This window comes from Eptatretus burgeri, chromosome 4 (assembly GCF_056783735.1).
Source record: "Eptatretus burgeri isolate ZD-2024b chromosome 4, Ebu_testis_v1, whole genome shotgun sequence".
Classification (NCBI taxonomy): domain Eukaryota; kingdom Metazoa; phylum Chordata; class Myxini; order Myxiniformes; family Myxinidae; genus Eptatretus; species Eptatretus burgeri.
In genome coordinates this window covers 9,888,953-9,910,043 of record NC_140964.1, presented here as the reverse complement: position 1 = coordinate 9,910,043, position 21,091 = coordinate 9,888,953, and the positions used below count along the sequence as shown (strand labels likewise).

General features: G+C 44.8%; 1 protein-coding gene across 16 annotated transcripts in view; it reads left to right on the top strand.

Annotated features, from left to right (window-relative positions):
• The window catches only part of RIMBP2 (RIMS binding protein 2), a 354,432-nt gene that overhangs the window by 194,923 nt on the left and 138,418 nt on the right, over window positions 1-21,091 (top strand). For all 16 annotated transcript variants that reach the window (XR_015057048.1, XM_085876872.1, XM_085876874.1 and 13 more), the window contains one exon: window positions 11,363-11,675. Coding sequence is in view for 15 of the 16 variants with exons in the window: in XM_085876872.1 (XP_085732998.1) it covers window positions 11,363-11,675 (313 nt within the window). In the remaining variant the exon portion in view is untranslated. The remainder of the gene's footprint in view (window positions 1-11,362; window positions 11,676-21,091) is intronic.

Genomic DNA, 21,091 nt, shown 5'->3' with positions numbered 1-21,091 from the left:
TAAACAAGATGGTACTACAGGGACTTTCAGGGAGGAAAGCAGGGAATTTGAAGGAGGTGTATTTGGAGTGGATTAACGGAGATAGTAAAGATGAAGATTTTGAATGGTGGATGGTGGTGAACAGCAGTTTTGAAGACCTGGAGGGAGGAGTGGGATTGAAGAGAGTGTGGGAGTTTTCTCCAGAGGTGGTAAAAAACAGGAATGAGAGAGTGAAGGTGAGCAGTGATTCTTGATTTTGGTCATTTCACCAGAAGGGAGCTTTTGGCAGATCTTGAACTCCCTGAGGAAATATAGGGAGGACAGATCACAGACAGAGTGGGGTGGGGGGGGGAGGTGAGGCCAGAGAGGAGATGGAAGAAGACAGAAAGACCACAGACCTGCCTGCGGTGAGAGAGTAAGAGATCCAAAGACTCAGCTTCATCGTGGGAGATACCATTGATCCTGAAGGCCTTGGCTTCCACAGTGTAAAGCCGAGAAAAGTGAGGCGAGAGCACCAACCCAGAGGGGAGAGCAGTCCTCCATCACGCTGTGGATGAAAGCTTATGAATGAAAGATGAAAGGTTGTGGATGAAAGTTTGTTTACAACGTTAAAAAAATTGAGGTCTAAGGTGTTCTTCTGAGTAGGGGGTGCTTTGAAGTCTGGGTTGTAGTTTGAGATGTCCAATTTCATACAGTCCATCATATGGACGTCTATGAGATGAGTGTGATACTTGGACTCGATGATTTTCATCTGGGAAAAATCCATCTCACAGAGGTATGTGGAACCAAATTAGGCCTTCACCTTGAGTGCACAGGATGTCAGAAGAGGGTGCTTCTCTCTGTTTACAAGGCCCCAAAAGTCTTTGTCCTTTGACCTCGCTTTCAGCTCTCCGTCATTTTGCACCGTGATTATCTCCATGTAAGGTCTACTGCTTTGTTCAAACACCTGCTGACATTTTGTTGTCAGTTCTCTGTTGTCTACTACAACAAATGGATTTGATCCAAACATAATGATTTGTTCCATCTTGTCTCCCTCCTGAAATCGTCTGTTGAATTCTTTTTTCCAATCTGTTTATATGGTCACAAATTATTTTGGTCTGGAACCCTTTCTCTTTGATTTGGGAAGTACTCTGTCACGTTGTTCTTTAACTTGGAGGACCACAGGCCCAGTTTCAACTTGAATGCATTCACTGCACTGATCATGTGTGACAAGTCTCTGTCCTTCCCTTGCAGTTCTCGATTCAGCTCATTCAATTTTGCCGTTATAGCCGTAAGAAACCCTAAGTCTACAGCAACCACACCTTATCTGACAGCTCGCTGCACACCTCATTTCTTGTTGATTTGAGAAAGGTGATAATTTTGGGGATCAGATCGAAATATCTCTGGAGGACTTTTCCTCGACTTAACCTCCTCACATCTGCATGAAGGATTAGCTCACAAGCTCATTGAGTAACGATTTGAATGAGAAATTTTGCAGAGTTCTGGCATGAATGATATTCGTTTAAAAAAAAACAAAAAAAAACAACACTTTTCCATTCCTGCTGGAAATTGTAGGTTTTTGTCCTCATCTTGGATGGCTCTCGCTCCTTGATAGTTATTTTGGCTTGAGGAACTTGATCACAGAAATGAAACAAAATGAAAATGAAAAGCCCAGCTTATTCCATGTTTCGGCAGATGAACAACAAGCAATGATCAACTGCCAACTGTACAGTGCCTGTGACAGTATAGTGCAGGGGTCGGGAACGTTTTTGACTCAGAGAGCCATTAAAGCAAAATATTTGGAAATCTATTTCAGTGAGAGCCATATAATATATTTTAAGACTGAATTCAACTAAATGTGAGTATAATAAGCCTCTGAATTTATTCTTTTAAATAATGTTGTTATAATACTCACCATTAATGGGACTTCTGGTGCTGCATGGATTTGCTGATGGCTTTGTAGTCTGGTTGGTACTTGGTGAGGTTAAGCTTCATGCAAGCGTTGAGGCTTTCATCCGTTAGACATGATCGTAGGTTGGACTTGATGTTTTTAAGATGTGAGAATGACTGCTCACATGCATACGTAGATCCAAACAAGGTCAATACAGCAATACTCACACGCTGCAGTGTGAGGTATGTGACAGAAAGCACGTTCCAAGTTTTGATAATCAGCTCGTCTTCGGGTTGAAGTTTTTTCATTTCTGTCCACATGTGCTTGCTCGCCAACTCCGCTTTCTGTCGTGCGATTCTTTCCAAATCTTCATTCAGTGATTTGAACTTATTCACCCACATGTCTGAGGCCTTCAGGTCAGCCACTTCTGCTTCAAAATCTCTGACGGAGACACCAGGAATGTAACTCAGGTCGGCTGTGTTCAGTGAACACTCGTTTGGATGGGTGATGAACTTAAAAAGACGAGTGTGCTCACGAAATTCTCCAAAGCGTGCTTTGAATGACTGTAGGAGACTGGATGTGAAGCCAGCTAACTGGTGGAGATCAAAGTTTTGAGTGGGCTCACTTGCTGTGCATGCATCTTTAAATTGTCTCAGTTTTTTAAAATGTCGTAAACAACCTGTTTCAAGATCCATGATAAAGAGCTCCAGCTTGTTTTCAAAAGCAAACACGGCTTGTTGAAGGGATAACACTGTATTTCCAATGCCTTGCATTTTCACGTTGAGCTCGTTCAGATGTTCAGTCATATCCACGAGATAGTAAAACTTGAGGAGCCACTCAGTTTCGGCTAGCTCAGGATGCTCAATCCCTTTCATTTCAAGGAAAGTCCGGATTTCATTCAGGCAAGCCGCAAAACGGCTAAGCACCTTCCCTCTTGACAACCAACGCACATTGCTGTGCAAAAGCAGACCGTGATAGTTATTTCCAACTTCATCCAGCAGTGTTTTAAACTGGCGAGCATTTAAGGCTCGGGCAACAATAAAGTTGATCACACGAATGACCAGCGACATCACTTCGCCAAGCTGCCCATCACACATCTGAGCACAAAGTGCCTCCTGGTGTAGAATGCAATGGAAACTTAGGATGGGTCTATTTTCATGTTCACGGAGAAGCGCCACAAATCCTTTGTTTTTCCCCACCATACACGGAGCACCATCAGTACACACCGAGATAAGTTTATCCATTCGTAGATTTTTTTCTTGAGCGAACTCCATGAAAGACTTGAATAAATACTCACCTCTTGTGGACCCTTTTATTGGCAGAACAGCAAGACTTTCTTCGCGCAGTGTATCACCAGCAGCATATCTTGCAATCACACTGAACTGCGACAAATGGCTTACGTCTGTTGACTCATCCAAAGCCAGGGAAAAGAACGGCGCTGTATTTATGTCCTTCACTTGCGTTTCCTCCACTTGGTTTGCCATCATGATGGTACGATCATGAACAGTTCTTGCCGACAGAGGCATGTCTTGTATCCGTTTGATTATCTTGTCTTTGTTCGGAAGATCATCAAAAGTTCATTGGCGACATCCAGCATGAACGTTTTTGCATACTCGCCATCTGTGAATGGTTTTCCGTTCCTCACTATTGCTAAAGATCCAGCAAAGCTAGCGGAATTATAGTCACCTTGCCGGGTCCATACGCGGAGTTGCTGCTGGCTGGCTTGCACCCTGCTCAGTAGCTCTTGGCACGCTTTCTTTCTGCTGTCTCCCACAGGGTATTTTGATGCAAAGGTAGCATGGCGCGTGTCGAAGTGCCACTTTATATTCGACCGTTTCATCGATGCAATTTTGTCATTGCAAATTAGACACACCACAGAACCTGCTCTCTCCACAAAGGCGAATTCTTCGGCCCATTCGTCCTGAAATGTACGATACTCCTCATCTTTTTTTCTTTTCGCTATCTTCTTCGTCGAAGGGTTAGCTTTGAGCAAATGAGAGAGAGGGAGATGTTGACCCAAGTGAGTCTGGCTGGCCTGCGCACGGGCTGACATACTCGAGAGGTGTGGCGCGGCCGGCTGACTCTGGGATGCTGTCGCCTCAGCGGTGGCGCGTGATTGGTCGAGATGAATTCCGTGACGCGTCTCGGCGGTGGCACGTCATTGGAGGAACCGAAATCACGAGTCGCCTCAGCGGTGGCGCGTGATTGGTCGAGATGAATTCCGTGACGCGTCTTGGCGGCGGCACGTCATTGGAGGAACCGAAATCACGAGTCGCCTCAGCGGTGGCGCGTGATTGGTCGACATGAATTCCGTGATGCTTCTCGGCGACGGCACGTCATTGGAGGAACCGAAATCACTACTCACGTCGGCCGCATGACTGGACGAAACAAAAACCGCTTCAGACAATTCGGAGGTGTTTTTTCTTCTCTTCCTCTGCCAAGTTCAGCCCTGCACGTGAATGAAGCACGACACCATTCAAACTATAGGTAAAGCTTCTGCGAGAAATATTGGGCTTTCCAAGTTTCAAACTCCAATTTTATCTGCGAGCCAGATGCAATCATCAAAAGAGCCATACCTGGCTCGCGAGCCACACGTTCCCGACCCCTGGTATAGTGACTGCATCAGAGATAGATTATTGGTTCGTGTCACTGCAAAGACTTTCTGAATGGTCTGTCTGCCGACATATTGCTCTTTTTAAACTCTCCAAGAGCTTGCAGTTGCAACCCATAACCACCACAGTTTTAAATACATTCTTTATACAGGATCTCGGCTTTTCCCACTCTCTCTATATGAAAAAAATTTAATATTTTATTTAATTAATTTTCATTTTTAATGATCGACTGTCCAAGCTCTGGGATTGACCTGTCGATCACAATCAACTGGTTGGAGACCACTAATGTAATAAGATGACGTTGAGTCGCAGTTTAGGACGTGGCAGCTTTATTTATCACCATAAAACGCAGCGTCAATCAGCATCATACATAGCAATATTGGCGGCCTCTTCTTCACCCTGATACTGTTCCTCTCACATGCCACACCTTCTCATGCTACATGTCGTTATATAGCCTGGTTCTTGGAAGTATTTTGAAGGTGGTATGTGTTGTACAGTGTTCAAGTGCAGGTTATAATTCAATTTATATAAAGACTAAAAGAGTTTTAAAGGTGTATAAATAAATTAATTCCAGGTTTTACCACTGTTTTCTCCAGCAGCTGTAACAGCATCCTACATAACATGTTACATTAGTTCTTCATGCCTGTTGTATGTGTCCATTATGATATCCTTAAAAACAGTAATCTTCATGTTTGGAATGATTTTCAATTTTGTTTGACTGACAGGAAGCCAAACGAAAAAAATTGCGCCTGTGTCTGAAGGAAGCGATTCAGTTCAGTATTTTTAATATGAAATGGGTAAAGCCTAAAAACTAATGAAACCCTTTTCATTTATCCTTTAGAATTACCCTTTACATTTACCTTCTAGAATTACCCTCGAGAATTACCCTTTACATTTACTGTCTAGAATTACCCTCTCGAATCACCCTTTAGAATTATCCTTCAGAATTACCCCTTTAGAATAACCCTTTCAGAGTCACACTTTAGAATTACCCTTTATAATTACCCTTTGGAATCACCCTTTAGAATCACCCTTTTAGAATAACCCTTGAGAATAACCCTTTAGAATAACCCTTTAGAATAACCCTTTAGAATTACCCTTTAGAATTACCCTTTAGAATTACCCTTGAGAATTACCCTTTAGAATCACCCTTAAGAATTACCCTTTAGAATCACCCTTTGGAATTACCCTTCAGAATTACCCTTCAGAATTACCCTTCAGAATCACCCTTTAGAATTACCCTTCAGAATTACCCTTCAGAATCACCCTTTAGAATTACCCCTCAGAATTACCCTTCAGAATTACCCTTTAGAATTACCCTTTAGAATTATCCTTTAGAATTATCCTATAGAATTACCCTTTAGAATTATCCTTTAGAATTACCCTTTAGAATAACCCTTTAGAATTACCCTTTGGAATCGCCCTTTTAGAATTACCCTTTTTAATTACCCTTTGGAATTACCCTTTGGAATTACCCTTTTAGAATTACCCTTGAGAATTACCCTTTAGAATTACCCTCTCGAATAATCCTTTAGAATTACCCTTTAGAATAACCCTCCAGAATTACCCTTTTTGAATTACCCTTTTAGAATCACCCTTTCGAATTATCCTTTCGAATTATCCTTATGAATAACCCTCAAGAATAACCCTCTTGAATCACCCTTTGGACCCTTCAGAATTACCCTTTATAATCACCCTTTATAATTACCCTCGAGAATTACCCTTTGGAATGACCCTTTAGAATTACAATCCAGAATTGCCCTCTGGAATTACCCTTTCGAATTACCCTTTGGAATTACCCTTGAGAATTACCTTTTAGAATTACCCTTTAGAATTACCTTCTAGAATTACCTTTCAGAATTACCCTTTATAATTACCCTTCAGAATTACCCTTTAGAATTACCCTTTAGAATTACCCTTTAGAATTACCCTTTGGAATTACCCTTTGGAATTACCCTTTGGAATTACCCTCTAGAATTACACTTCAGAATCACCCTTCAGAATTGCCCTTTTAGAATTATCCTTTGGAATTACCCTTAAGAATAACCCTTCAGAATTACCCTTTGGAATTACCCTTTAGAATTACCCTTTAGAATTACCCTTTAGAATTACCCTTTAGCATGACTCTCGAGAATTACCCTTTCAAATGACCCTTTAGAATTACCCTCCAGAATTACCCTCTGGAATTACCCTTTAGAATTACCCTTTGGAATTACCCTTGAGAATTACCCTTTAGAATTACCCTTTAGAATTACCTTCTAGAATTACCCTTTAGAATTACCTTTCAGAATTACCCTTTATAATTAATATCCTGACTAAAGGCCCGGTCACACCTTGACGTTTTAGCCAGCGATGGTAACGTGTTAAAATTTATGTTAAACGCTGGCTTACGTTGAACTTTTGATGGTTTTTTTTTAAAGATTCGGACGTATTCATAGCGACTTGGTCTTATGTATAACGCATTGGTAACAGACACAGAACGTTTCGTTGTGTTATAGATAACTTATACCAACGAATGCTGAACCTGTTGTCGGCCTACACAACCGATGCCCAACGACAGTCTAACTCAGGCATAGCGCGTTGCACGCATCGCTGACGATGTCGTGACGTAGCCTATTAAAAGGCTGACGCACAACGATTCGAATCATAACTGCCGTAGAAATGGAAGGGTCAAAATCGCGGTCACACCTTGGCGATCTTGCCAGCGTATGCCGACGTAACAAAAAGTGTGTCTAAAACGTTGGGGCACGTCGAATACGGTATGGGTAAGTTTGGTATGCGCGAGTAGAACGCTAAATACGCTATCATAAGTCGTAGTAAGTAGAGTACGTCAAGAAATTTTGAACATGTTCAAAATTTTACGACGTACTCGGCGTATGACACACGTTCGCATGCGATGAGGATAAGTTTTACACACGATATGTGGACGCTTACACACGTCCACAAAGGCTACTTATAAGCTACTCATAAGTCGAAACACGTCGCGGTAATGTCTTTTTTACGCGAAACTTATTTCTAACTTATGTTTGATGTGCTTTGAACCAATTCTTTACGTAGTCCCAACACACATCGACGTATGTAGACGTATTCCAATGACGTCTTCCGGTCGACAAAAAAAAAAAATGAATGTGTTTCTAGCTTACAACTGCCATATAATGACGTGTTCCCAGCGGTTTTGGGAATTGGTATATAAAAATGGTGTTCATAAAAGGGGAACCCAACAGTGTTTTCGAGTTCCTTTTTGAGTCGATGTCCATGTCAGCAGTAACAGTATCAGTATCAGTATCAGTATCAGTATTAGTATTAGTATTAGTAGTAGTTTGTTCATGTTGGCAGTAGTAGGTGGGTGTGAGGGGGAGGGTGTGGGTTATGATGGATCGTCCTTGCGTCCGCGTGTCCACGGGTAGGTTCATAGGCTGCCACTCAACGATTTAAATGGCCGCATCTCCACTATTGAAAGTAGACGCTTGCGCTCAACAATTTGAATTTTTTTACACTCAACGACTTTTAAACGGTACCACTCAGCTAGTTTCATTGTTTACAATGAACGATTTAAATTGCTGTCACTCGCCTTTGTTTTTTGACGCTGGGGTTTGGAAATTTGAAGCGTTTCTTCTGAACGTGTTAAAACGCTCAAACTCGACTATTTTAAATAGACGCTGCCGATGGACAATTGGAATCATAGCCAAGCTAGACATCGAAGTGTGAACATCCTCGTCATGCCGAAGAAAAGTTTGAAGAATGCTGCAAATAAGTGTCCTGGCCGTGGCCGTGGACGCTGACACAAGGACGATCCATTATACCGACGTCTTTCAGCCTATGAGTAACTTAAAATTAACGTCTGTCGACGTGTGGCAACGATCGCGTAACGTGCCAACAACACGTTAATCATAGGTTAGAAATAAGTTTCGGGTACGCTAAACATTACCTCGGCGTGTCTCAACTTATGATTAACTTACAAGTAGCATGTGTTGACGTCTGTCAACGATCGCAGACCGTGCCTACAACTTGTGGCCAGCGTAGCGGAACGTGTGAGTCATACGCCGGCATACGTCATGAAATTTCAAGCATGAAAAAATTTGAGGACAACCGAAAAGTACAACGTTTAAAGCCAACGTACAACGACGTATGGCAACGTACTACGACGTATGCCAGCGTGCTCTCAATGTTATCAAAACTTACCCATAACGTATTCAACGTGTGCCAGCGTTTTAGAAAAAAAATTCAAAAATCGGCATACGTTGGCTAAAACGTCAAGGTGTGACCGGGCCTTAACCTCATGTTGAGGGCGCTCGATTTGATGTGATTCACCATTTTTACGACTTCTGAGAGCATGCTCTGCAAGGTTTCTGGCAAAGTACGAGAGGCGAGCACTTGTCGGTGAATCATGCAGTGTACCATGGAGGTCTGAGGAGCCACCTCAAGCAATTTAGCCTTGAATCCAGAACGCATTCCTAACATTGCTGGCGCGCGCCGTCTGTTGTAGAACCAAGCACCTTTCCAAAGTCCAGATCATGGTCACGATAAAACTGCTCTACTTTCCCAAAAATGTCCTCACCTTTGGTGGTGGCCTCCAATGGTTTGATGAGCAGAGGCTCATCGACAAAGTTATCATCCTTGATGAAGCGGACGCAGACAATGAGTTGCGCATACGATGCGATATCAGTGGACTCGTCCAACTGTATGGCGTGCCACGGCGATGCCTTGATCTTCTGTACGACCTGAGCCGTTACGTCCAGACTCATATCTTCAATTCTGCGTTGGATGGTGTCATCAGAGAGGGGTATAACTGCTAGTTTCTTCGCCGCTTCCTCCCCAACCATCAGATTCCATGTCTGAGTCTGAGAGGCCGTGGATCAAACCACTAATTTCCTTCCAAAATGAACCGCCCTTCAGCGAGCTCGCGCATCGACTGGTTCCCATTCCAAGCGTCATGTTGCGCCGGTTCCCATACTTTGAACGAACCATTTATATTAGATCCCGTAAAAGCGAACACCGATCGAAAATAGACAATGTTTTTTTTCGATGCAAGCAGATGCCCGCGACCCCACGAAATTTGCTCGGCGACCCCACTTGAGGTCGTGCCCCCGGGTTTGAAAAACCAAGTTCTGGAATTACCCTTTAGAATTACCCTTGAGAATTACCCTTTAGAATTACCCTTCAGAATCACCCTTTAGAATTACCCTTCAGAATTTCCCTCGAGAATTACCCTTCAGAATCACCCTTTAGAATTACCCTTTAGAATTACCCTTTAGAATTACCCTTCAGAATTACCCTTCAGAATTACCCTTCAGAATTTCCCTTTAGAATTACCCTTTAGAATTACCCTTTAGAATTACCCTTTTGAATTACCCTCTGGAATTACCCTCTAGAATTACACTCTGGAATTACCCTCTAGAATTACCCTTTGGAATTACCCTTTAGAATTACCCTTTAGCATTACCCTTTAGAATTACTCTTTAGAATTACCCTCTAGAATCACCCTCTAGAATCACCCTCCAGATTACCCTCCAGAATTACCCTTTAGAATCACCCTCTCGAATAACCCTTTAGAATAACCCTCTGGAATTACCCTCTAGAATTACCCTCTAGAATTACCCTCTAGATTTACCCTCTAGATTTACCCTCTAGATTTACCCTCTAGATTTACCCTCTAGAATTACCCTTTAGAATTACCCTTTAGAATTACCCTCTAGAATTACCCTCTAGAATTACCCTTCAGAATTACCATCTAGAATTACCCTTCGGAATTACCCTCTGGAATTACCCTCTAGAATTACCCTCCAGAATTACCCTCCAGAATTACCCTCTGGCATTCCCCTCTGGCATTCCCCTCTCGAATTACCCTGTAAAAAGACAACTAAAAGCCTGGTGTTGGCTTCGTGGTAAAGGTGGCTTGGCTTGCGATCTTCGGGTCCTGAGTTCAAGCCCCGTTGGACACTGAATTAACACCAGGTGGGGATGACTCAGCCTGTTATCCTTCTGAGGTTGGTGAAATGAGTACAAGTGTACTGGTATCGGGGCACAGCATCAGAGGCATAGTTGTGCCCCAACAAAATGCTGGCATCTGTCAGGCAGACAGAGAAAATGAACCAATGATTTTACATCGACAAACTGGTAGATTGATTTGATATGGTGAGGATGTGAAGGAGGCTTGGTGGACCGAGTGGCCTCTGCGTGCATGAAGTTCCTTGTGTATCCTTGTAGACATTGAGTATTTCTCATGTCCCAATTAAAGACTGATTAACGGAGGATGCCAGTGGACGATGCCCAGTCTGCAGCTGCCTTTGGAGGCCACGTTTGCTATGGGTGTTGACCCAGGAGAAGTCATGGGTGAGACCAATAAGTCGACAGACAGAATCTGTTGGTGACTCACCATGGAAATAGATAGGTGGGTTTGTTTGTTGATCCTTTCTGAGTGACAAGGTCAGAGTGAGATTTGCCAGGATTGAAGGAAATGCTCAATTTATCAGACCAACATCTAATTTCCAGATCAACAGAGAGAGACACATAAGATGCTGTGTCTGCCTGTCATTGGGATGAGTGGACTGAATGAGACAATATGCCAAAAGGAAGGAAAGGTTTTTCAGAGCATCAGCGAGGACATTTATATTTATGACGAACAAGATTGAGTCAAAACACTGCTTTGGGGGCACTTGAGCATCCACTGGGAGTGGAGGAGAGGACTCCTTTGAGAGCAACATGTTGACTGTGTGAGTGGAGGAAATTGATCAGTGATGAAGGCAGCCTCGTGCACCACTGGCAGCGAGCTCCTCAAGCAGAACATGATGCCAGACATTATATAAAGAATAATGAAAATGTTTTTTATGTGAATGAAAGCCACACATGAGTTAGGAATATGAGATTCTACTTTACCCATACTTCTCTCTCCCTACTGCAGACTTCCTCGACCTGATCAGCCTCATTCTGATGCAACCTCGCCAAGTTGTCTCCATCCAACCAACAGCTCAAATCTTCTCTCCATCACCTCTCCTTCCCACCGTCTGTTGCCTCCAACATCTGGTCTTGTACCATTCCAGGGACAAGGGGCGACACAGCAACCCCCCAAAGCACTGCCACGTCCTGATGGGGGGTTAGGAACAGGAGGAACTGGCTGCAGGTCACCAAGGCAGCAAGAACCAGCTGAGCATCGCATCCCTAAGACAATTGCACGTGCCACTGAAGCAGCGAGAAGAGGCGAACGCAAAGCAAAGGTGAATCCTTGGTTTGATTGAATGAACAAAGCTATGGGGCTGGGTAATAAGCAATACTCTCATGCAGCACACCAGACCCAATACAGATTGTTGAGGCAGATTTGAGATAATTTTCTCTTTAATCTTGAGAATATTTTCGGATAATTAACATGTTATAAATGTAACTTATCGGCCATGAGCCAGGCCCCAAATTTTGAACACCGATACCATCTGAGGGGAATAATACTCAGAGTGGTTTTTACCTACGCCACTGAAGGTGAAGGAAGTCATGTTTTCACCCCTTTCTGTTTGTTTTGTTCATTGCAAAATCGAAGATTTTTCAAGTACGTATATTGGTTCGTCGATTTTGTTATTCTTTTTGTCTGTCTGTCTGTTTGTCTGTTTATCGCCTACAGGTCACAATTTTAAACCGATCTTCATGAAACTTCACCACATGGTAGAGTTTGTCACCAGGAAGAAGCCTATTGTTTTTGAGGTCAAAAGGTCAACATAAGCCAAAGGTCAACAATTTAAGTGAGATTTCTAAAATCATCAATTTTCATCCGATTGACTTGAAATTTGAAGAGGATTTGTATTTCAGGTCACTGAGTTCAAGCAGCAAATTATAATTGAGGTCAACATGGACCAAAAGGTCAACATAGGCCAAAGATCAACAACTAAGGTGGAATTTCTGAAATCCTCAATTTTCATCTGATTGGTTTAAAATTTGAAGAGGATTTTTATTTCAGGTCACTGAATTCAATGATTTTCAGGTCAGGTCAGACTAGATCTGTGACTTGCTATAGGTACCATTTAAACCTGAACTAACCTGTTCCATGGTTGGGTTGTCGGCGACTAAACCGTCTTCCCCAACAAGTTTCTTGGTGAGGATGGTGTACGATATGGACATCCAGTAGGATGAAGAACAAAACCTGTTAAAGGGCAGAGGAGCTCCTTGTGAGCCAAAGGCCATCCATATCTAGTGCCCAACTGTGTCTCTGGATGTCCTCCTGCAGCTGAATTCCTTCTTATTATGAGGTTGGTAGCAGGATTTGCACTCCGGCCACCGTAAAACCCTTCATTCCGCAAAACATTCCAGAAACTCAAAGAAAAATGAAAACCAACTCCGTGGGAGTACCTACTGTGCAGCTTCCCTTCGCAGGGCAGCTCACCGGATGACGGGATGGGGGCAAAGCCTTCGGGATACCCAAACTTTGATGATAGGAGGGAAACCGCGGGGTAACCTTCCCTGGTCAGATTGTGGGAGAGTGTGTCGGGGTGGTGCTGAGGTGTCGTCCATCAGACGACGGTCTCCTTGGGTTAACCTGAGGCGGTCCCTTCGGGTGGGTGCCTAAAATGTCCTATCCTGAAGAGAGGATGATCACCTGTCTCTGTTATCCTCTGAGCTCAAGCGTTTGAACATCAGTATTGCAGCACTCTCTGAGGTTCGGAGACTGGATTGCAGTGAGATCACGGCGGGTGGTTACACCTACTTTTGATCTGGTCACTCTGATGGTTGCCATACCCAAGGAGTTGCTGTAGCTGTGTCCAATATGCTGACTCAAATGATAATTGAGGGAACACTGGTCAAGGAGTGTATTATGAGACCAAGGATTCGTCACTCATTGGTTGCCATTTCTCTGGTCTCTGTATGTGCTACGACTGAGGCGAGTGATCTCACCGTGACGGACGCACTCTCTGCCATGCTCGAGTCTGTGGTTGATCAGTGCCCCAGGTGCGATACACTTCTAGTCTTGGGGGATTTCAATGCCTTGACTGGAACTGATAGGGATGGTTCTGAGACGTGTGTTTGTTCCCATGGGTCTGGAGCTGTAAACCTGAATAGCACTAAGTTCCTTGACTTTGCAAGAAGTCATGGACTTGGGGTGACTGGTTCATGGTTTCAGTGCCCACAAGCTCATCGCTGGACTTGGTATTCCAACGCTGGCGGTGTGGCAAAGGAGATTGACCATGCGCTGATTGCGCTCGTTGATGGGCGCTGGAGGATGATACAGAACTTCAGGGTATATCGGAGTGCTCAATTCCTCAATACTAACCACCGGCTTGTTGCAACTCTGAAGTTGCACCTTAAATCCAGGTGAATGGTACCATCCCAGCCTTGGCTGGATCTTGGCAAGCTCAAGGATGAGAAGGTAGCTGAGGAGTTTGCGAACAAGCTGAGTGGAGATCTGGGGGGTCTGGGTGCTCTGGGGGATCCTGAAGAGTTGTGGAGTGCCTTCAACACCACCATCCTTGATGTTGCTGGTGGATGTCTTGGAACTCACTGGAGGGCGAAGAATTATTTTTTCTCTCAAGGGACAATGGATGTCATTGCCGAGAGTCACAGGGCCAGGCTGAATGGCAGAGCTGAGCTGTTCAGGGAGCTGAGGCGTAAAACTGTACGTGCACTGAGGATGGACAAGGAGGCCTTTGTGCGAGGAATCTGTGAGGGGGGTAGAGCAACACCTGTGGTCAAGTGATTCTCGTCTTGCTTTCAGGGGAATTCACACATTGCATTCCTCAAACCCCGTCCCTCGGTGTACTGCAGTTAGAGTAGAGGGTGGTGGGCTCTTGATAGAGGAGTCTGGAGTGAAGGCCTCCTGGGCCGGTTACTTTTAGCGGCTGTACCAGGCTGATTCACCAGCTGTCGAGTTGGATGTCAGGGTGTTACTGCTGATGCTCCAATCAACTGTGGTCCATCTTTGTTTGTGGAAACACCAGCTGCGGTGAACCGGTTGAAATTGGGTAAAGCTCCAGGGATCTGTGGCATCCAAGATGAACTTCTCAAGGCTTGTGGAAATGCTGCACTCATGTCATTGCATGCAGTTCTGTGCTCTGCCTGGAACACAGGCATCATCCCAACTGACTGGAAGAGAGGCCTTGTTGTCCCTCTCTGGAAAGGGAAGGGTGATCGCCAAGACTGCAACAACTACCTAGGGGAGACGCTGCTCTCATTGCTGGGAAGGTCTTTGCTTGGATAATTCTTGATGCGGTTCGCCACTATCTCCTTGAGCACCAGCGTCCAAAGCTACCAGCCTTTACACCAAAGATGGAAACGATTGACCGTATCCTTGCTCTTCGGGTCCTCACCGAATGCAGACGGAAGTTTCGGCAGGAGCTGCTTGCAGCTTATATTGATCTCCGAAAACCCTTTGATTCAGTGAATCGGGATGCCCTCTGGAGGATCCTTGGTCTTCGTGGAGTGCCACCAAAACTGATCAATCTAATGTCTGAACTATACTCTGGGAGTGAGTGCTGTTAGATGTGGTGATACTATACCATCTCTGACTTATTTCCAGTTGTTACTGGAGTTCATCAGGAGTGTGTACTGCCCCCCACACTTTTCAGCGCATGTATGGACTAGATTCTAGGGAGGATGTCAGAGAGATCAAGCTGCGGTGCATCATTTGGGAATGTCAAGATCTCTGACCTTGGTTTCACAGATGATGCAGTCATCTTTGTGGAGACTAGATATCCTTTTGTAGGCCCTCGAGGTGCTGAATGAGGAGTCGGAGCCGCTAGGATTATGGGTTTTCTGGGTCAAAACTAAGATTGAGTCTTTCGATGTCATCTTGGATGCTGCTATCCTGTATGTACCTGTTTGTGGCGAAGATGTTGCGGTCATGGAGAGATTCAGTTTCCTTGGCAGTGATATTCATGTCTCTGCTGGCTGTGAGCCAGAGGTCAACAGATGTCTGGGTCGGGCCTGGGGAGTCATGGATTCACTGGATCATGGGGTGTCGCGCTGCTGGTACCTGTGCGGGAGGACGAAAGTCTGAGTCTTCAGGACCTTGGTGCTTCCAGTCTTGCTCTATGAATGTGAGACTTGGACTTTGACCAGGGATCTGAGACGGAGACTAAATTCTTTTGGTACCAGGTCTCTTCGGAGAATCCTTGGCTGTCGCTGGTCAGACTTTGTGTCCAACGAGCGGTTGCTGAGAGACTGAAATGAGATTTGTTACCTGCGTAGTCCGTGAGCATCAGCTGCGGCTGAATGGACATGTGGCTCGTTTTCCTGATGATGATCCTGCTCACCAGATTCTCTCGGCGAGGGAGCCTCGTGAGTGGAGCAGGCCAATGGACCGACACCGTGCCTCGTGGTTGCAGCAGGTTGATCAGCATTTCAAGGAGATGGGGATGGGCCAGGCATCTGCCTGGCGGATGGCCGGACGGAGGCCCCTGGAGTCCTGGTGGAAAGTGGACGCAGTGACGTGCTGCTCCGGTGCATGCTCCCATACCTGACCTGACCTGACCATGATTGGGTGGAGGAACCTCGTACGTGAAGTTTTGTCTTGATCGGATAAGGTTCTTTTTTTTATTTTTTTTTTGTATACCTTGGTCGAGGCTCGTATGAGAGCTAACACACAACTCACAGCAAGGAGGCATGAGACAAGAGGGGCGGGAGTGGAAGGGACAAAACAGTGGGGAACAGACACATTAGGTGAACTGTGGAAGGGAGAGGGATGGGGATGGGACGGGGAACATGGCGAAGAGAAGATGGACATTTCAGGGACTTTCAGGAAGGAAAGCAGGAGAAATGAAGGAAGTGGGCTTGGGTGGATTATCGGGGGTAGAAAAGATCGAGGATTTGGATGGGGGAAGATAAGAGGTGGTGGTGAACAGCTGTTTTGAAAGCCTGGAGGGAAGAATGGGAAAGAATAGAGTGAGGAAGTTTATTCCAAAGGCGGGAAAAAAGAGGAATGAAAGAGTGAATTTGAGCAGTGATTCGTGATTTTGGTAGTTTTACCAGAAGGGGGTTGTTGGCGGACCTTGAGCGCCATGTGGAATTGTGGTGGGGACAAATCGCAGAGAGAGCAGGGGGGGCAAGGCTGGAGAGGAGTCAGTAGAAGACAGAAAGACCGCCGACCAACCTGCGGTGATTGAGTGAGAGGCCCAAAGACTCAGCTTCATTGCGGGAGATGCCGATGATCTTAAATGCCCTGGTTTCGACAGCGTGAAGCCGAGAAAGGTGGGAGGCAGGAGCACCAGCCCAGAGGGGAGAGCAGTACTCCATCAGGCTACGGACAAAAGCTTTGTAAGTGGTCAGGAGCTCAAGAGGGCCGAGGAAGGACTTAGCACGACGGAGGATTCCCAGTCGGCGACTGGCTTTTGAGGCAAGGTTGGAAATGTGACTTTCCCAGGAAAGGTCATGGCAGATAGTGAGACCTAGAAGCTTGAAAGAAAAGACTTCTTCCAGAGGATTGTTGAGAAAGTGGATGGGGGGGTTTTGTAAACGGTCCTTTCTAAGAGACATAGTGAGAGTGTGAGATTTGTCTGGATTGAAAGACATGTTCCACGTGTTGGACCAGTTTGTGATTTTTATCCAGATCTGCAGTGAGTGAAGAAGCTGCTGATTGCCGGTCTGAGGGATGACAGATGGTACGGCAGAGGGTGGAGTCGTCGGCAAAGAGAAATAGAGGATTTTCCAGAGAGTCCGAGAGATCATTGATGAAAACCAGAAAAAGAACAGGGCCCAGAACGCTACCTTGAGGAACTCCAGCCTGCACAGGAAGAGGGGATGAAGAGGTTCGTTTTTCTATCTCATATAGCTGCCACACTACATGACCTATGATGCCATCATTTTCATAGTATGTGCACTAATAGTGGTGGATGATATTTGCCAAATTTCACTACGATTGGATAAGGGAGGGGTTCCAGAGAAAACATTTCATTTTTTTCTTCAATCCATTATGGTCACTGAACCATGTGACCTATCAATTATTTATTTATCACCCTCGTATCCCAAAGTCATGAGGAGCATGTGTGTGAAGTTCCCCTCAATCTGTTCAGCTGTTCTGGAGAAGAAGATTTTTGAAGGTTTTTCGGTAAATCCAACATGGCTGCCAGACCATGTTACCTATGACATCATCGTTGTCGGACTTTTTTCAGCATGTCTAGTCGATTATTTGTGTGCAGTTTCACTTCAATCTCTGAAGCGGCTCTGAAGAAGAAGAATTTTTCCCTAAAAAAAACAGAAAACAAGATGGCTGCCAAACCACATGATAGATGACATCATAAATTTAAGCGTTTCATGGGCATTGGGGCACACATTGTGTGTATGAAGTTTCACGTTTTTTAGGACAAGGATTTATGTTTACAAATTTATGGCTGGCCTCCCACTTCACCTTTGACATCACCATCACAAGTTCCTTATTCTCAATTGGGAGTAGAATGTCATGGGCCAAGATTCAAATTTTTCCAATCAGCGGTTTCAGAGATCTAATTTTTTTCAGTTTTTTTTTCAGTTTATCCAAGATAGCTGCCTCGTGGAGGTATGCACTCAACCGAGTGCCGTTCAGTTTCGCCATGTCACTCCATGAGTGACACTTGGTGAAAGTGTCACTCATGCAGTGACACAATGGTGATTTTTCATCATGTAGTGATCAGGCTAAAACGATATTTCGCACGATATCTCAAAAAGTCATGGACGGATTAAGACAGAACTTGCTAGATGAGTTGATTAGATGATAAAAGCAAGTCTTTTAGGTTTTTGGTTCAGCTTTAGATCCAGAACTGAACCAAGACTGTTCAGCCTGGCGAAGGTATATGCACGCTACTGAGTGCCGTACTATTCCGTTGTTGTTGAAGGATACTCTCCCCTTATAAAATAAAGGTGTATGGTGATAGCATGTCCATGAACAAAATATGTGTTTATCCCCTGTAATTTATGCCTGGCGTTGGCTTAATGGCTCGAGTGGTGTGCTTGGGATCCTTGGGTCTTGAGTTCAAATCCCGCTCAGCTGTTGAATTAATACCAGGTGGGGTTAACTCGGCCTGTCATCCTTCTGTGGTCGGCAAAACGAGTGCCAGCATGCTGGTATCCTGTGTCGGAGTGGCGACCCGTCCAGGATTGTGCCCAATAGCCAAGGAGACTGCTTTGGCAGCACCAATACTCTGCACAGAGAATGGTCCCAATCTCCTCTTCCTCCTGTAATTTGTAATGTTTTATTCACATGAGAAGGTGGAGAAGGTTCTTTCAACCTTTGACTCTGACTGTGCTACGGGACCGGATGGCATCGGCTCACAGGTCCTAAAATCCTGCTGCTCTTGCACGTGCTCTCTCTCTCTCTCTGCCCATTTCACCCTATTATTTGCGCTCGGTCATCTTCCATCTGCTTGGAAATCTGCCACCATCACTGTACAACATAAAAAAGGTGCAAAAACTGATCCCCTACACTACAGACTACAGACATATCAGCTTACTTCCAATCATCAACAAGGTCATGGAATACATCATTGCAGTTGATTTGAAATCCTTCCTTTTCTCCATCAACCTCATCTCAGATCACCAATTTGGTGTTAGACCAGGTCACTCAACCTTGGACATGCTACTTCTACTCTCCAAACGATGGAGGCCCTCATTGTGAGACATGAGATCAGGGCCGTCTCTCTGGACATATCTTGTGCTTTTGATACATTCTGGCATCTTGCCTTGCTCTCCAAACTCTCTGCCTGTGGTATCAAAGGCCAACACTACATTTGGCTCACTGACTTGCTCTATCCTCGTCGTCATCATGTGGCTTGCAACGGAATCCTTTCATCTCCTCTCACTGTCAAGGCTGGAGTGTCCCCAGGCAGTGTTCTGGACCCAGTTCTATTCCTGATCTTCATCAATGATCTCTCTGACTTTCTAAAAAATCCTCCTTATCAATTTTCTGATGACTAAACCCTCTGCCATGACATCACTCATCCTTCAGACAGGCAGGTTGCAGCCTCTTCCCTGTCTTCAGACCTTGAAAAAAATTACAAGCTGGTCAAACACTTGGAATATGTCTTTCAATCCTGGTTAATCTCACTCTCACTTTCTCTCTCTGAAAGGACCATCTGGCAAACCTTCCTGTCTACTTTCTTAACAATACTCTTGAGGAAGTTCAGTCATTCAAATTCATGGGTCTCATTATCAGCCATGATCTTTTTTAGGCAAGCCACATTTCAAAGTGGGCCTCCAGGGCCAGCCACCAACTGGGCATCCTCCATCATTCAAAGTCCTTCTTTGGCACACCTGAACTATCCACCTCCAAGGCTTTCATCCGCATCTTCCAGGTGAAAGCTTTGTAGGGGTAAAGCAGTTCATCCGCAGCTTCATCATCCACAGCATCCGCATCCACAGTTCATCCAATACTACTCTCCCCTCTGGGCTGAACCCCCTGCCTTGTATCTTTCTCAGCTTGATGCCATGGAAATCAAGGCCTTTATGATTTTTGGAATCTTCCTTGATGAAGGTAAGTCTATGGGCCTATCACAAAACCTTTGCAGGCAGGTCCCAGGTTCTTCTGTCTTCTACTGCCTCCTTTCTGGTCATGCACCCTCTGCTCTTTCTATGCTCCCCCCCACCCCTTCCCCCCAGGTTTCTGCAGGGGTCACACAATCCACCATCAATCCCCTTCTGGTGAAACTACCTAAATTTCAGGATCACTGCTCACCTTCCCTCCTTTGTTCCTCCTTTTTCCTGCCTGTGGAACCAGCTTCCACATCTTCAATCTCATTCTTCCCTCCACATCTTCAATATACCTGTTCACCCAACCTCTCCTTCAAAATTTTCAGTTTTAATCCCTTGGGGTTTCCTTCTCTCTCCATCTTGTCAAACTCATGTGTCCTCTCCTGCCTCCCCCCCCCCCCCATTCCATCCCACACCCATTGTTTGTCCAAGTCTCCTTCTATATTGACCTTCAACTCTGCTGTTTCTCTCTCTCTCGCCGTCTCTCTCTCTCTCGCCGTCTCTCTCTCTCTCTCTCTCTCTCTCTCTCTCTCTCTCTCTCTCTCTCTCTCTCTCTCTCTCTCTCTCTCTCCCTCTCTCTCTCTTTCTCTTTCTCTTTCTCTTTCTCTTTCTCTTTCTCTTTCTCTTTCTCTTTCTCTTTCTCTTTCTCTTTCTCTTTCTCTTTCTCTTTCTCTTTCTCTTTCTCTTTCTCTTTCTCTTTCTCTTTCTCTTTCTCTTTCTCTTTCTCTTTCTCTTTCTCTTTCTCTGTCTCTTTCCCTCTCTGTGTCTTTCTCTCTCTGTGTCTTTCTCTCTCTGTGTCTTTCTCTCTCTGTGTCTTTCTCTCTCTGTGTCTTTCTTTCTCTCTCTGTGTCTTTCTTTCTCTCTCTGTGTCTTTCTTTCTCTCTCTGTGTCTTTCTTTCTCTCTCTGTGTCTTTCTTTCTCTCTCTGTGTCTTTCTTTCTCTCTCTGTGTCTTTCTTTCTCTCTCTGTGTCTTTCTTTCTCTCTCTGTGTCTTTCTTTCTCTCTCTGTGTCTTTCTTTCTCTCTCTGTGTCTTTCTTTCTCTCTCTGTGTCTTTCTTTCTCTCTCTGTGTCTTTCTCTCTCTTTCTCTGTGTCTTTCTCTCTCTTTCTCTGTGTCTTTCTCTCTCTTTCTCTGTGTCTTTCTCTCTCTTTCTCTGTGTCTTTCTCTCTCTTTCTCTGTGTCTTTCTCTCTCTTTCTCTGTGTCTTTCTATCTCTTTCTC